This window comes from Plecotus auritus (assembly GCF_963455305.1).
Source record: "Plecotus auritus genome assembly, chromosome: 2".
In the NCBI taxonomy this organism is placed as follows: Eukaryota; Metazoa; Chordata; class Mammalia; order Chiroptera; family Vespertilionidae; genus Plecotus; species Plecotus auritus.
The window spans coordinates 113,417,248-113,434,123 of record NC_137771.1 but is presented as its reverse complement, the minus strand read 5'-3'; the positions used below and the strand labels follow the sequence as shown (position 1 = coordinate 113,434,123).

At 38.8% G+C, this 16,876-nt stretch overlaps 1 protein-coding gene across 1 annotated transcript in view; it reads left to right on the top strand.

The window, feature by feature from the left end:
• LOC308241180 (phospholipid scramblase 2-like) overlaps nt 1-12,518 on the top strand; it is a gene marked incomplete at both ends in the record, with an annotated part of 86,331 nt that extends 73,813 nt beyond the window's left edge. The window contains 2 exons of the mRNA XM_080654660.1: nt 9,642-9,803; nt 12,447-12,518. Coding sequence (XP_080510786.1) covers nt 9,642-9,803; nt 12,447-12,518 — 234 coding nt within the window. The remainder of the gene's footprint in view (nt 1-9,641; nt 9,804-12,446) is intronic.
• Between the last annotated feature and the right edge of the window lie 4,358 nt (nt 12,519-16,876).

Genomic DNA, 16,876 nt, shown 5'->3' with positions numbered 1-16,876 from the left:
TCAGTTGATAGTCTAATGTAGTTAACTTTCTGTCTCTCTCTGGCAGCCTTTAAGATTCTTACTTTGTCATTGATGTTTGCCAACTTAGTTATGATGTGTCTTGGTGTCTGCCTTTTTGGGTTTATCTGGTTTGAGAATCTGTGTGCTTCTTGGACTTGTGGGAGTTTTTTCTTCCCAAAGTCAGGGAAGTTTTCTGTTATGATTTCTTCAAACAGGTTTTCTATTCCTTGCTCAATTTCCTCTCCTCTGGCACCCCTATTATGTGGATGTTGTTTTGTTTCATGTTGTCCCAAAGCTCTCTTAGGCTCTCCTGCTTTTTAAGTTTTTTTTTTCCAGTTGCTCCTCTGCTTGGCCGGGGGGGGAAGGGGGGGAGGGTTCTACATTGTCTTCTAACTCACTGATGTGGTCCTTAGCTTCTTCTAGTCTATGGTTGAAACTTTCTATTATGTTCTTAATTGCAGCTATGTCATTCTTCATTTTCTCTTGATTATTCTTCATTTCCTTTTGATTCTTACACGTTGTTGAATTTGTCTTCCATCCTTCTTAGCATTCTTATACCCATTGCTCTGAATTCTTTTTCTGACAAATTGCTTGCCTCAATTTCATTTATTTCCTTTCCTGGTGATTTCTCCTTTCCTTTCTTATGGGTGTTGTTTCTTTTTCTCCCCATCTTCGTTGTTTCTCTTTGTTTTTTTTCTATGTAGTAGATCAAACTTCTATGTCACCCAGACTTTTTTTATTTTGTCTTATATAGTAGATGTTTTTTTGTGCCTAGTGGTGCAATCTCTTGGGTCTTCTGGGCTGGATATTCTAGGGATGCCCTCTACTTGGGATATTTGGATTCTCTTGGTGTAGTTAGATCTTGAGTGTTATTGTCCCATTCATGGATGGAGTCTCCTTTCTGGGTGTCTGGTTATGTAGCTTACTCTCTACCACACTTACCACATAGCTGATATACAACTTGATAAGACACTACACAGAGGGAACAAAACACAAATGTACTCATGACACTGATAACCCCAATAAAAGTGACCACCAGAGAAAAGAGAACTAGCAGAGAGAAAAGGGAGCAAAAATGATATTGAGAAAGGAAAAAAGATATGAGTGAAAAGAAAAAAGAAAAGGGGGGTGAGGGCCTTTACTGGGTGGAGCCGTCAGGGATTGGTTAATGGGGAAAAAAGAGACTCATGTAATACTTTAAACAATAAAGAATTTAAATTTTTAAAAGAAAACAAAAAAAGGAGAAAATATATATATGAGGAGAAAACACCACAAAACAAACAAATCTATAATAATAAAAACATAATATGCTAATTAGACTGGACAACCTTCCAGACGAAGCTGGGGCTGCAAGGGAAGCCTGGGTCCCAGGTGCCTGCCTGCAGCTGGAGGGAAGCCTGAGTCCTAAGTGCCTGCCAGCGGCTGGAGGGAAGCCCGGGTCCTGGGTGCCAGAGTTAAGCTGGTGCTGGCAGCCGGGGGAAGGAAAGCCTACTCTTGCATGTATTTCATGCATTGGGCCTCTAGTGAACCATAAAATGCAAACAACAAATACCCTGATAAAAGGGAGGATATAATCTGAAGAGGCAGAGCTTATATATAGAAAGTAAGGTTAAAGTATTGAATGAATATGGAAAGGACAATGCTTCAGTTTAGAGGAGGTAGGAAAAGAGTGAGTGGATAAGAAGAAAAGAAAAAACACACAAAATAATCAATAAATTAAAAAAATTAAAAAATTCAAAGATAAAATAAAAAATTAATTTATCTATTTATTCATTTATTTTTGGAAAAGGAGAATAAAGAAGAGAGCAGATAAGCTTGAGTTTAGTGAGTGAAACTAATTAAACAATTAGGACAAGAAGAGAGCAAGAGAGGAGAAGAAAAACAAAAGCATAAAGAAATTGGCTAGTGAAGAAAGAGAAAAGAGAAGGTTGCATGGACTTGGAGCATGAGAAAGGAAATTAGATATATGAGTAAGCCAACAGAGACCAAAATAATAATAACATGTCAAAAAAGCAGATAAAGAAGATCAGTTTTTAACAAGGGGTAAAAAAGAAAGGAGAGATAAAAACTAAAGCAGTACAGGAGAGGAGAAAACAGGATGAAAAAGGGAGAAGTGAGAAAAAGGGTGGGGAAAAAAGAGAAAAAAAAAACAAGATAAAATAAAATAATGATAAAAAATAGAATGAAGAAAAATAAAACAAAAAATAAAAGATAAAACAAAACAAAAAATAAAAATAAAAGGAAAAATATTTAAATAAAAGATAAAAAATTAAAAAGTGAGGTGTCATTTGCTTCAGCTGAGTTTTAATGCCACATGGGGGCTGGTTTAAGACCTCACTCTTCTGTTCTGTCTGGCACTTTTCAGTTTCCTGTTTGGTAGTCAGCACCGTGTTGAAGTTCCAAGTGATCCACTACTCCTCTTTGTCTCCACAGCCTTAGCTACAAGTAGGTGGAACCAATCTGCCTGCTTTCCCTGTCTGCCTGCTGTCAGTCTTAATCACTCAAGCATCTGTTTCTGACAAGAGCTTTGGTTGGGGGTGTTTCTGTATTGCTTTTGAGGACTGAACAGCCCCTCCTCAACCCAGTCCCCAAGAGCTCCCTGGGGCTATTCAGAGTCTTTATTTCCTCTGCAAAGCTGGAGGCTGAGTGCTGCAGCACTACCTGCCTGAGGCTGCTGGGAGGGACTGGCTCTTCAGAAGAAAAATAGCTGCTTAGGTTTATAGACTCTACAGCAGCGGTTCTCAGCCTGTGGGAGAGAACCACAGGTTGAGAACCACTAGCAGGGTCGCCTAAGAAAACACAGATATTTACATTATGATTCATAACAGTAGCAAAATTACAGTTATGAAGTAGCAACAAAAATAATTTTATGGTTGGGAGTCACCACAACATGTATTAAAGGGTCATGGCATTAGAAAGGTTGAGAACCACTGGTTTAGAGGGTCCCATATGTCTCAGTGCCAGATTCCTGGTCACCTCTCCCTGTCTGCTCTCCTCTACAGTTGCTCCCTAGCCTCCACAAAACTGCACCTCCACCTTCACTGCAACCTCCATGAGTGTTTGTAAGTAAAAGGTCCTATAAACTGGGTTTAGCAAATAAAAGCAAGGACAAAACAGAGGCCAAACAACCATGCAGCTGCAAGTTTCTCTTCCCCCAGCACCATGCAGCTCAGGCAGCTCTTCAGGATGCCTTTCTGGGTGCAGCCTCTCATGGCTGTGGACTTAGATCTAGATTCCCCAGCCACCAGCAGCCCTGTGGACCTCCCTTCCATAATCAGGTGTTACACCTGCCCCAAGGGATGCGGACTTATTGCATTGTAGGTTCCTTCTGACCTTCTCGTTTCAGGTGGCCGCAAGTCTCTCTCTCCAGCCCACATCCCTGATCCTACCATTCTCCAGGAGTCCTCTGCCTTTTCTAGCTATGGATTGTCTCACCAGTTATGTCTAATTGACCAATTCAGGGTGGATGTTATTTGATTTACTTGTTCCTTCTATCTGCTCTGTGACAAGATTCAGGACATGGCTGCCTATTTGGCTGCCATTTTGAATCCTGCTCCACAGAGTGTTATGTCCTTTAATTTATTTTTATCTGATTGCATTCTTCATAAAACCATATAGATTCATCATATAGAAGTTCTGCCTTTTTTGTTAATTTTAATCTTGAGTAATTTATAGCCATTTTTAACAAAAGGGAGGAATACTTATATTTTTAGGGGCTGATTACTTAATGAAAATTATTTACTTCTATTTACCTTTTATCTAGTCATTTAACAGTATTCTAGTATTAAACTTAGGTGTTTGTGCTTAATTTATGTGGGTTCTCTAAGTGTAAAATCATAGTGCAAATGAGATTATGGTAGCTCTTATATTCATTATATACCAACTAGAAGCCTGGTGCATGAATTCATGCATAGGTGGGGTACCTGCAGGGATCGGGCCTCAGCTCGCACCCCCAGGCTCGCATTTCCAGCTCACCCCCCCCCTCAGCCTTGCAGCCCCGCAGCCCCACCTGGCATCCCGCTGAGGCCTGGAACCTCCCCCTCACCTGCTCCACCATCCCGTTTGTGGGGCCGTCAATCAGGGCTGGGCCTCTTGCCCAATTCCCTCAACACCTGGGACCCAGGAAGTGACCGCTGGTCACCGACTGTAGTGTGATCTGGCCCCCGCTCACACACGCCTTGGCCTGGCACCACCCGCTCATCTGCTCCACCATCCCACCATGGTCCTGCTCTCATCAGGGCCCATTGGGGCCAGCAGCGCCTCCACTGCTGCCCGCTGCCAGCACTTCATCGCCAGTGCCCACCATGTTCCCCACAGTCCCCTGGTGGTCAGCGCACATCATAGTGAGCGGTTAAACTCCTGGTCTCCCCTCTGAACGACCGCCTGAGTAGTCAATTTGCATATTAGGTTTTTATTATATAGAATAGACTTGGATTTTTTTTTCCAGCCTACTTATACTGCAAAATTATAATGATGATAATAGTGAGAATATCTACCAAGTTGATGATTTCAATTGAAACAGTAGCAAATATTCCATAATTTAGAAAAATATTACTTTAAAAATATTTCACAATTTAAAAAGACATTTCTATTGTTTTTCATGTCATTTTCCTGTCCCTACTTTGCCTAGAGCAAGAATCAGCATACCTTTTTTTCTGTAAAGGGCCATATAGACAATATTTAAGGTTTTGTAAGACATATGGTTATTGTGACAGTTACTCAATTCTACCATTGTAGCATGAAATTAGTCATAAACAATATATGAATGAATGGACATATTTGTGTGCTAATAAAACTTTATTTTAAAAAACACAAGGCAGGAAGATTTGTCCCACTGACCATTATTTCCTGACTCCCAACTGAAATTTTTATTAGGATTTGAAACTTAACTTTTTAAAAGGAAGAATATTATAGTGGTCAAGGGTTCAGACTTTGAAGATAGAATTCCTGGGTTTGAAACACATCTCCACAATTTCTTATCTGTGTAATGTTGGATAAAGTACTTAACCTTCCTTTTTTCAATTGTTTTGTGAAATTTTCAAATAATAATAGTAAATACTTTGCAAGATTATTATGAGCATTAAATTACCTGTCAATCAAAAGTCTTTGTATGTCATACATCTGCTAAATGTTACATAAATCCTTAATTAGTAAATAATAAACTATCTTTTCAGCAGCCAATGATATGAGCATTTGTTTTGAATTGCATCAATTTTCTAGTATTTTATACTTTACTAGGAGCCCAGTGCATGAATTCGTGCACCTTGAAAGGAACTGTGGGCCACAAGGCTGCGGTAGGCACAGAGGCGGTTCTCAGCCCATCCTTTGTGCCCCTGCCTGGCCCTTCCTGCCATGTCCCCCCCATCCCATGTCTGCCCTGCTCCCGCCACTGCTGCTCCCACTCGCTGACAGTGCCAGCCCAGCTCACACCTGCTGACTGTGCGGTGTGATTGGGGCCAGCACCAGCAGCGGTGCGAGTGGGACTGGTGCTGTCAGTAGGTGCAAGTGGTGGCTACTGCTCTGATCACCCCTCAGGAACAGGGGGAAGTGGAGAAGCCCTCAGGGATGATGAGGGCCAGCAGCCACCGCTTGCACCTGCTGATGGCGCCAAGTGATCAGGTATGACTCTGGCCACTCGCAGCGGGTGTGAGTGCCAGGCAGGACAGCGGCGCACAGAAGCAAAGAATTTTCAGTAACCACCTGGGGCTCGCTCCGATGACAGTGACCGGTGCCCCACCTTGGTCTGGCACTCCCGCTCACCTGCTCTACCATCTCACCATGGCTGATGCCCGCCATGTTCTACACACGCCCCCTGGTGGTCAGTGCACATCACCGGTTGTTCCGTTATTCTGGTTGTTCCACCACTCAGTCTATTGGCATATTAGCCTTTTATTATATAGGATTATAGCATATTATTTTGATGCTAATCTAGGTATATGTGCTAGTGTCATATTTGGGTTTGTTTTGAAGAGTTGCATTGTATTTACATTATAGGTGAATCTACAGTATTCTTTTTAAAATATCTTTAACATTGGGGGGTCATTTGGGGAAAAAGACATATGTACTAGTAAAACTTTAGACAATAAATAAAAAGAATATTTTAACAATTATTGTTAAATTATTGGTATTAAATTTATGTATTTATACATTTAATTCAAATGTAATATACCATAACGGCATCCACACTTATTGCTCAGGAGAATCCACAAGTTTTAGGATCTGTGTGCCAGGAAGCTGAGACAAAGACCAAATATTATAACAAAAGACTCTCCTATAATTCTCATTTCAAAAAGTTTTAAGAGCTTTAGAGCTTTATCTCAGGAACCAAAAAAAAAAAAAAAAAAAAAAAAACCCACTAAAGATCTATTTCTTATTGTGACACAAATATGAATTTATTATTTCAAGGTGGAAATAACTTTATTATATGGATTTTCTGTTTTTAAAAGGTTAACTAGAATTTAGTTTAAGATTACCTAGTCCTGATATCTTTTCAGTTGTCACTTTTCATATTTCTTATTCTTTCCATAAAAAAACCCTGTTGTTTTTTTTTACTTTTTTGCATGATTATTGGTAAAGTTTGAAATTTCTTACTATAGGAATAAAAAGGGGAAATATTAATATCTGTTAAATCTAGTGCAGCGTTATTGTGGCTCATAAGTTATCCTCTGTATTTTTCATTTTCAAAATTAAAAATAAATTAAAAAAAATAAGATTACTTTACAAGCTACAAATACATAGATTACAGCTATTAGCAGATAAAACACTAAAGAGTGCACAAGATTTATTTAGTCTGTTTTTCCAGAACAGTGTTGTATAACATAAAACCCCTAAAGATCAGTGGCTTAAAACAACAGGCATTTGCTCTCATGCTTATGCATCTGCAGGTCAATTATGTCTCAATGGATACACATAGGCTCAGCTAGATGGCACTGATTTAGGCTTGAAGTTGGCCTCGGGCCTGTTCCAAGTATGCTCATTCTAGAGCTTTAGCAAGAACTACATGATTTTCTGGTGGCTGATCACTGGAGAGCAAGAGCCAGGCCAAACCGCTTAGCCATGTTTAAGGTCTCTGCTAACTGTCATATACACTAACATTCCATTGGTCAAACAAGTCACATGGCCAAGCCTAAGTTCAGAGAAGAATACTGGGCCTACAGTGGGAGGGGTGGATGAATATTGATGAACAGCAACCCATGCTATCACAGTTTTCATATTAAAAAAGAATTAATTTTCATTTGTAATGCTAACAGCAAGACACCCATGAAAAACACACATGGTGTCTAAATAAGACAAAGGAAAATTGTTTGGGCAAAAATAAAAAGGATCCCAAATCAATTATATAGAAAAGATTCCTTTATTAACTTTTGGTCGAGAATATGTTTGTATATTTTCAGAAAACAACTCCAAGACCATGTGGATTCCTGCAACAGAGAGGAATTGACAGGTCTGCTCCAACCACGAAGACAAGAGGAGAAACAGTCCAGAGATAGAAGATGCTGACGACGCCTTGCCACGCTAGCAGTCAGCAGTTGTGTGACGCAGCAGGTTGCCTAGGACCAAACCAGAGAGGGTCGGACCTGCATTGCCACCATGTGCCCACCATCCAGATATCATTGCTGACATGTACACATAAGGAACTGTTTGACATTGAAACGGGGACTCAGAATTGTTGGACATTGAAATTGGGACTCAAACATTTTTTTGTTATTATATGTTTATTTCTAGTCTGCAGATGCAAGATTTTTTAAAGGAAAGAAATGGGGGGGAAAGTAGATACAGAGGCAAAGAAACATTGAACAGACTGTCAAAATACAGCAGGAAGGCAAGGGAGGTTGGAGGGGGGTGCTGTAAGAGATCAACCGAAGGACTTGTACGCATGCATATAAGCATAACCAATGGATACAAGACACTGGGCGGGGGGCAGGTAAAGGCATGTACTGGGGAGAAGGGAAAGCCAGGGGGAGGTCAATGGGGAAAAAAAGAGACATATGTATTATTTGTAATATTTCAAACAATTAAAAAAATTAAAAAAAAAACTTAAAAAATAAATAAATAAAAATAAATAAATTGCTAGGACAGACAAGACAAAGGGCATGAATTGTGATGGCTTTTCAGCAGTATTTGGGTACAGATATGTGTTCCTGAGTAAAATTTCAGTGGAACAGCAACAAAAAGTTTGAGTATGTCAGAATGACTAATAAACTAAAAACTAAAAAGTTTGCTAAGGAGGACAATAAATAGTAAATTGTGTGGGGAAGCATGAGACTTGGTTGGAATGTTTGTAAGGAAGAAATTCCAAGAAAAGAAAGTGTGCTGAAGACTGCCCACCCTGTTTTTTGGAATTCTGACTTAGGGGAATGCTGAAGGTGGTGCCCCTAATTAATCCTTGACCTTTCCAAACAAGTCTGTGCACGTGCAGACCCCTGGTGTTTACTGGAATCCTTATGCTTAACCTTTGGGTGTCCTTGCTTACAGGACACTACAAACACATGTGTCCTCCCAATATTACTTACCCTACTGATTGTATCTAAAAGATAAACTTTATCTCAAACTGCTGTTACAATAAAAGCCTAATGAAGCAGGCAATCGAGGCTGTCTGGTTCCTTTAGCCAGACAGTCCCTTAGCCCTCTTTTTCACAGCAATAAATAAATAAATAAATAAATAAATAAATAAATAAATAAATAAATAAATAAATAAAAGTATATTTCAGGTTTGTTAAGAACTTAAGCACCCACACTGGAATAAAATGAGTCAACTGTTTTTAGTTTCCCCACATTTATTTAGCAGCTCCAACTTGAGCTGTGGCTTCAAAGGATGTTGTTGGCACATGTGCTACCTTGTGTACATTTGAAAAGGACATATCTCTTCCTGTGTTGACATAACCTTACGTGTACACACCATGGTGAGTGTGGCTACCATCAGCTGCCATATGCCCACTTGGTGAGGCGCAACTGTCCAACTCTTTATAGTGGTCCTGGAGTTTCCTCAGGCAGAATTGTAAAATCAAAAAAAATTTACTTCAGAGCTTTTTTTTCATACACCTTTCCTATTTTGTTGTTCCCTCACACTTCTGTTGTCCAGTCTTACCCCAACTCTGGACCTGTGGCATCCCTTTAAGTTACTTATTAGATACTTTCCTTCACTCAAAACTGCCAGTCCTCTTTCCCAGGCCCTTAGCACTTCCTGTTTGTCTACTGACAATGAGTGGTAATGTCCTTCCTATCACATGTAATTACTCAGCCTATGTAAACTCTGTGCTTGTCTTAAAGCAGATGTCACATGGGATTTAGTTTGGTACCTTTCTTGTGGCTTCTAGAAATGTAATCTAAAAAACATTTAATGTTTGTATCTTTTCCTACTTAAGTTTTGTTTTAGATCACTTCAAAGGATTTAGTACTGTGTCTTAATGTACAATATAAAATGTTAAATATTTCAGTGAAACTACTTTCACATAAGTTTTCTGTAGCAAAGAAACAATTTTTTTCATGTATCTATAGGTACAGGAATTTATATGCATCTAATGAGTGATATAAAGTATTACATGTAAGTTTAATAAATATTTTTCATTTTATTCCAAATTTGAAAGTTGATTTATTATTTTCTAGAATTCTTTAAGACTGTCATTTTTTTTTCAATTTAGATCAAATCTCTTAATGAAGAAAATGTGGTTGGCAAGATTTCCAAGCAGTGGACTGGTTTTGTGAGAGAAGCATGTACAGATTACAGTGACTTTGACATCCAGTTCCCTTTAGACCTTGACGTGAAAATGAAAGCTGTGATGCTTGGTGCATGTTTCCTCATTGTAAGTCTATTCTTGCTAATCGTGATTATTTCTTTAATATCACTCTGAAAAATTCAGTAAAGTGTATCTTTTTAAATGACCTGCTTAAACTTATAGGTTTTATTCAAAGGGAGCCCCATTTAATCCTAGCTTTGAAATTCCATTTTCTCCTGATGGTCTGGATTCACAGGTGACTAGTTATCTGGAAATTCTACAGTTTCACGTGGCAATAGAAAGACTGTGTGTTATAGAGAGGCTCTGGTCTTTGGGGCTTCTATTTAAAAATCAAAATAGGTGCACTCAGATATGGACTAAGGTGGAGTAGAACCCATTGAAATGGGAAGATATCATCCTGATTCATTATTAAATTAAATGCTCTACTACTTAAGTGCGAACTGCAATAAAAGTGCATCCAATCCAGCCACCAGATGGAACTGCCAGTTGACACACATGGGATAGAGCAGTGATTCTATACTTGTCTTCCATTATATGACTTAGGGAAATTTTAAAAACCTAAAGTACCAAATCAGACCCCATTCTATTAAGTCAGAAGCTCACACATTTGTTGTTTTGCTCCCCAGGTGATTCAATATGCAGCCAAAATCAAGGACACCTGGGAGAGAGTCATGGTTCTCAATCCTAGCTGCACATTTGGAACACCTGCGTAGCTTTTTAAACTCCCTGTAACAGGACTGCACCCAGATAGTGAATCAAAATCTCTGGAAATGGGACCAAGATTTAAGCTGTTAACCTTTCAGAAATCATGGATCATGAGTGGTCTGCGGACCACTGGTTGGTACTGCTGGTTTAGATCACTCAAGCATGGTTTGGAACCACTAACGAATATCTGAAATATTTATTTGGGGATGCACTCAGAAAAAATAAAATAAAACATGAGAGAATATACAGCAAAAGGATCCAGTTCCTTCAACTAATAAATGTCAGGAAAATAAAAAGATAAAAATAAAATTCAACCTAGTAAAATTTTTTGACAATGTTTGTATATTGATTTGAATAAATCAATTTAAAAAACATTTACAATGCAATTAGGGGAATTTGAACCTTGGCTATTTAATGATAATGAATTATGGTTGGATTTTTTTGTTTGTTTTTGATTTTTAACTTCCAATTTTTTAAAATTTATTTTTCAAGCATAGTTGACATACAATATTATATTAGTTTCAGGTATACAACATACTTATTAGACATTTATATACCTAGTGTTGTGACTTGCACAATAAGTCTAGTACCCATCTGGCACCATACATATTTATTAGAATATTATTGACTATATTACCTATACTGTACTCTACCTGTCCATGACTATTTGTATAGTTAGCAATTTGTACTTAATCCCTTTTATGTTTATCGCCCATCCTTTCAACCTCCATTAAAAAATTAAGGTGTTTTTGAAGCTGTGGTGATGATACTGTGGTTGTGTAAAAGCAAAACACCATGCATATCTTTTAGGGGCACATATTGAAGTAAACCAGTATAAAATGGTATATTAGGGTTTAGTTTTAAATAATAGGGTGAGGGCAGGGGGAAATAGGGGATGCAGTAATTGTTAAACCAAGATTGGTCATGTTAATCATTCAAGCTGGGTGAAGGGTTGTTGGGACTTTATCATGGTATGCCATCTAATTTGGGATATGCTTAGTATTTTCTATAAGTCTTAATATAACCAATGTTCTTTGTAAAAACTTTTCCAATAAGCATTCATTTCACATAAAATGTCAAATCTAACCTTGTGTAAACATTTCAACTAACAGCTGGGTAATATGAAATATATGATGTGTTTGAGGAAGAGAGTCTTAGGTGTTTTGATTGATAGGAAATGGGACTGGGATGGTGGTGGGCTTATTAGTAAATTACTAAGGGCTTCCTCTAAAGGGCCTTCAAAGATCAGGCAACTTTTTTATAGAGTTGTAATTCATTAAAATTGTTTCATTAAATGTTGATTTTAAATTAGTTATAATGTAATAATATAAATCAAAGGTAAATCTTGGTGTCTGTGCGAGAAATGAATTTGAGAGGTAAAATTGCAATAATGCAATCACTAGTAATTGGCAATAAGGATAAAATTATTTCTGTTGAAGGTATAAAGGAAAATGATAGATTTGGGAATTATGAATTCCAAGGGTTTGGCTGAAGTCATAGGGGTAGGGGTCTGTATTGACACTGATGAAATAAAATAAGCTGGGAACACAGTGGACAAAATTGGAAGACGAAACTAACACAAAACATTCTATCTCTTAAGAAAGCTGTCATTCTTGTGACAATTTTTTTTAAATTTTACATGGAACTCTAGTCATAGAAAAAGTCTATTACTAGAGAGGGACTAAAAAAGTTGAGTAAGAAAGATTGAAAGAGGAAGATTTCTAGGGAACTAGAAAAAATGAAATATATTGAAATTACCAGATCGTTAAATTCATGCAGATATCAACAAATGAGTAGAATTACAGGATTTAATTGCTAATAAAATAGAGTGCTGAAGGTAGAGCTTATATAACTATTGACTTTTCACAGATTTAATTATTACAGTTAAATTTTCTTATTTAACAGACATATTACTGTTTTCCTCAGAACATTTAGCATTTCTACATCAGATAATTGCCTGTTTTGCTGCTGAAAACTCATTTCTGTATTTTTGTTTTTATCTAGGATTTTATGTTTTTTGAAAATAATTCATGCCCTCAAATATTGGGTTCATTCCTGAAAGCAAGATTGTGTTAGTGTTTTAATGAATGTCTCAAAAGTTGAAGTTCTAAACTGATTGGGACTGTCTAAAAGAAAAATCAGTGATTTTTAAAAAATAATTATACAATATGTGAATTACTCTGTGATTCCTATAGTCCAGGTATGTGATTTCACTTTTAAATTATATAGTTTATTTTCTGTATTATTGCGTATAAAAGTTTTACACATTTTCTTTGAATGCCCATTATGTATTTGGGAGAAATGACATAGGACATTTTACCTTTAGACATGAAACTTCTTATGCAAAACTACTTGGAATTATAGTCTAATTTATTTTCCACTTTTATAATAAAAATAGATTATTACTATAATTATAAAATTATACTTTATTAAATCTAGTTATAATTTACTTCATTTATAACAAGTAATATTATTTTGCAAATAATGCATATTCAAGAGTTAAATACTAACAAAATTTCAGTCTCCTTTATAATTATGTTCAAATAATACTTAATATATATATTATCAAGAACATAAAATTCAGAATTTTCACTATATTTAACTTCTTCTATAATCTAAGCTGGTACTATCAATAAAATTTTCATACTGACAAGACAGCAAGTTACCAATTTTTTATGGTTTTTAGTGGACAAAGACATGATTCTGTTCCAAAGGACACATTTTAAAGACTCACTCTAAAACTGGGGTATCGTTATAATTTTTGAAGTAATTTTTAATATGGAATGATTAGCTCCTACATTCTATCATCCATTGAACATAAAAAACTCTAGATGTTAATAGATATGCATATTCCTTCACAGAGTAAAAACTTCAATAGTAGTCTATATTACCTATATAATAAAAGCCCAGCAACCATAACGGCAGAACAACCAGAACGACTGCTTGACCAGTCACTCTGAGGTACACTGACCACCTCTTGGTCCCTTTCCCTGGCCAGCAGACTCCAATCGCCCAATGGCAAATGGGGACCCGGGGTGGGTGATGGGGGATGTGGGTGGCACCAGGCCAAGGCCCCCAACCTGCCAGTTGCCCCACACACAGAGGGCAACCCGCAGCGGGGGTGGGGCTGGCGAGCGGGTGGAAACGGCTGACCTCTCGGTCCTTTCCCCTGGCCAGCAGGCTCCGATCGCCTGATGGCGAACAGGGAACCAGGATGGGTGGCTGCAGGTGGCAGGGCCAGCGAGTGGGCAGGAACAGCCAACCTCTTGGTCCCTCCCCACAGCCGTCAGGCTCTGATCACGCAATGGTAAATGGGGAACAAGAATGGGTGGTGGGGGATGTGGGCAGCACCAGGCCAAGGCCCCCACCCCACCAGTTGCCCCACACACAGAGGGCAACCTGCGGCAGGGGCGGGGCCACAAGCAGGCGGGACCGACCAACCTCTTGGTCTCTCCCCCTGGCCATCAGGATCCAATCACCTGATGGCAAACTGGGAACCTGGGTGGGTTGCAGCTGGGGGTGGGGCTGGCTGCCGGCAGCCGGGCAAGATGGCCCTGATCACAGGCTAGGCCTAGGGATCATATCTGCACATGAATTTCATGCACTGGGCCTCTTGTTTATAATAATAATCAAATAACTGAAATAAAAATTTGATGACATATTTCATAATATATTTTATTTCTTTTTATTTAATTTATTGGGGTGACACTGGTTAACAAAATTATACAGGTTTCAGGTGCAAAATTTCACAACACATGATCTATGTACAGTATATTGTGTTCAGCACCCCAAGTCAAGTCTCATTCCATCACTATTCATTCCTCCTATAACCTTCTTCCACCTCCCTCCTCCCCCCAGGCAATCACCAGACTTGTTCATGTCCATGAGTTTTTTTTTTTCTTTTTTGCTCAATCCCACTCTCCATACCTATGCCCCCAACCCCTTCTCAATAGCTGTCAGCCTGCCTTATATCTATGAGTCTGTTTCTATTGTGCTTGCTAGTTTATTTTTTTCATTAGATTCCACCATATGAATGAAATCATATGGTACTTGTCTTTCTCTAATTGGCTTATTTCACTTAGCATAATACTCCCCAGGTCCATCCATGCTATCACAAAGGGTCATATTTCCTTTCCGTTATGTTAATGTATCAATGCTTTTTTAAAAAATGTGTGATGTGTGTGTGTGTGTGTGTGTGTGTGTGTGTGTGTGTGTGTGTTTATTGATTTTAAAGTGACTGGAAGGGAGAGGGAGACAGAAAGAGAGAAATATCAATGTGAGACAGACACATTGATCGGTTGTCTCCCACAGGCACACCATCTGGGGATTGAACCTGAAACCTGGATATGTGCCCTGAGCAGGAATCAAACTGGTGACTCTCTGGTGCATAAGACAATGCTCAACCAACTGAGACACACCAGCCAGGGCCACAGCTTTTTTAACTATTTTTATACTGATGGACACTTGAGCTGCTTCCAAATCTTGGCTCTTATAGATAACACTGCAGTGAACATAGGGGTGGGTATATTTTTTTGAATTAGTGTTTCAGGTTTCTTTGGATATATTCCCAGAAGTGGAATCACTGGGTGATAAGGCAGTTCCATTTTTAATTTTTTGAGGTAACTCCATAATGCTTTCCACAGTGGTTATACCAGTCCGTATTCCCACCAACAGGGTTACTTTTTCTCCACATCCTCACCAACATTTGTTGTTTGTTGATTTATTGATGACTAGAGCCCCGAGGCACATTGTGCATGGGTAGGGTCCCTAGGCCTGGCCGGTGATCAGGGCTGATCGGGGGCCTTCTGGCTGCCGGCCGAGGCCTTCCTTCATTCTGCACTGCCCCCTGGTGGTCAGCACATGTCATAGCGAGCAATAGGTCTCCCAGTCGAACTCCCTCAGGGACAATTTGCATATTAGGCTTTTATATATATTGATAGCCATTCTGACCAATCAGTTGCTGGTTTTAAGGGTGCTCCCTGTAGGTAACTAACTGCTTTTCTCTTGCTGCATTTAAGGTTCTCTCTTTGTCTTTAGCCCTTGGCATTTTATTATTTTTTTAATATTTTTATTAATGAGGTGATATCTCATTGTGGTTTTATTTTGCATTTCTCTTTTTTTGTTTCTTGTTTTTTCTCTTACGATTGAGAGTATTACAGAGGCCCCTCTCCCCCCACACCATTGCCCTCCTCCACCAGGGTCCTGCCACACCCCAGGTCTTCACCACCCTAGTGTTTGTGTCCACAGGTAATGCATATATGCATATAAATTCTTTAGTTAATCTCTTCCCACTGTCCCGCCCTCCTTCTGCAATTCATTAGTCTGTTGCATGTTTCCATGCCTCTGGTTCTATTTTATTCATTAGTTTATTTTGTTCATTACATTGCTTGTTCCTTTATTTTGATATTTCTTCTTGTTGTTGTTAATCCTCACCTGAGGATAATTTTCCATTGATTTTTGGAAAAAGTGGAAGGGAGAGGGAGAGACAAAGAAAGAGAAACATCTATGTGAAAGAGGCACATTGATTGGTTGCCTCCTACACATGCTCATACCAGGGCCCCCAGAGAATCAAGCCTGCACCAAGGTACATGCCCTTGACTGGAATCAAACCCAGGACCACTCAGTTTGTGGGCCGACACTATCCAGGGCTATTTTGATTTTTAGATTCAATCATTGATAGATATGTATTTATTGCCATTTGATTGCTCATAATTGTTATCTTTTTTTCCCTCTTCTTCTTAAAGAATACCTTCAACATTTCATGTAATACTGGTTTGGTGGTGATGAACTCCTTTAGCTTTTTCTTGTCTGTGAAGCTCTTTAACTGTCCTTCAATTCTAAATGAGAGCTTTGCTGGGTACAGTAATCTTGGTTCTTTGCTATTCATCACTTTGAATATTTATTGCCACTCCCTTCTGACCTGCAAAGTTTTTGCTGATAAATCAGTTGCTGGTTTTAAGGGTGCTCCCTGTAGGTAACTAACTGCTTTTTTCTTGCTGCATTTAAGGTTCTCTCTTTGTCTTTAGCCCTTGGCATTTTATTATTTTTTTAATATTTTTATTGATTTTAGAGAGGAAGGGAGAGGGAGAGAGAGATAGAAACATCAATGATGAGAGAGAATCATTGATCGGCTGCCTCCTGCACGCCCCCTACTGGGGATCAAGCCCGCAACCCAGGCATGTGCCCTTGGACGGAATCGAACGGAATCGAACCCGGGAACCTTCAGTCTGCAGGCCGACGCTCCATCCACTAAGCCAAATTGACTAGGGCAGCCCTTGGCATTTTAATTATGATATGTCTTGGTGTGGGCCTCTTTGGGTTCCTCTTATTTGGGACTCTCTGCTTCCTGGACTTGTAAATCTATTTCTTTTACTAGGTAAGGGAAGTTTTCTGTCATTATTTCTTCAGATAGGTTTTCAATATTTTTCTCTCTC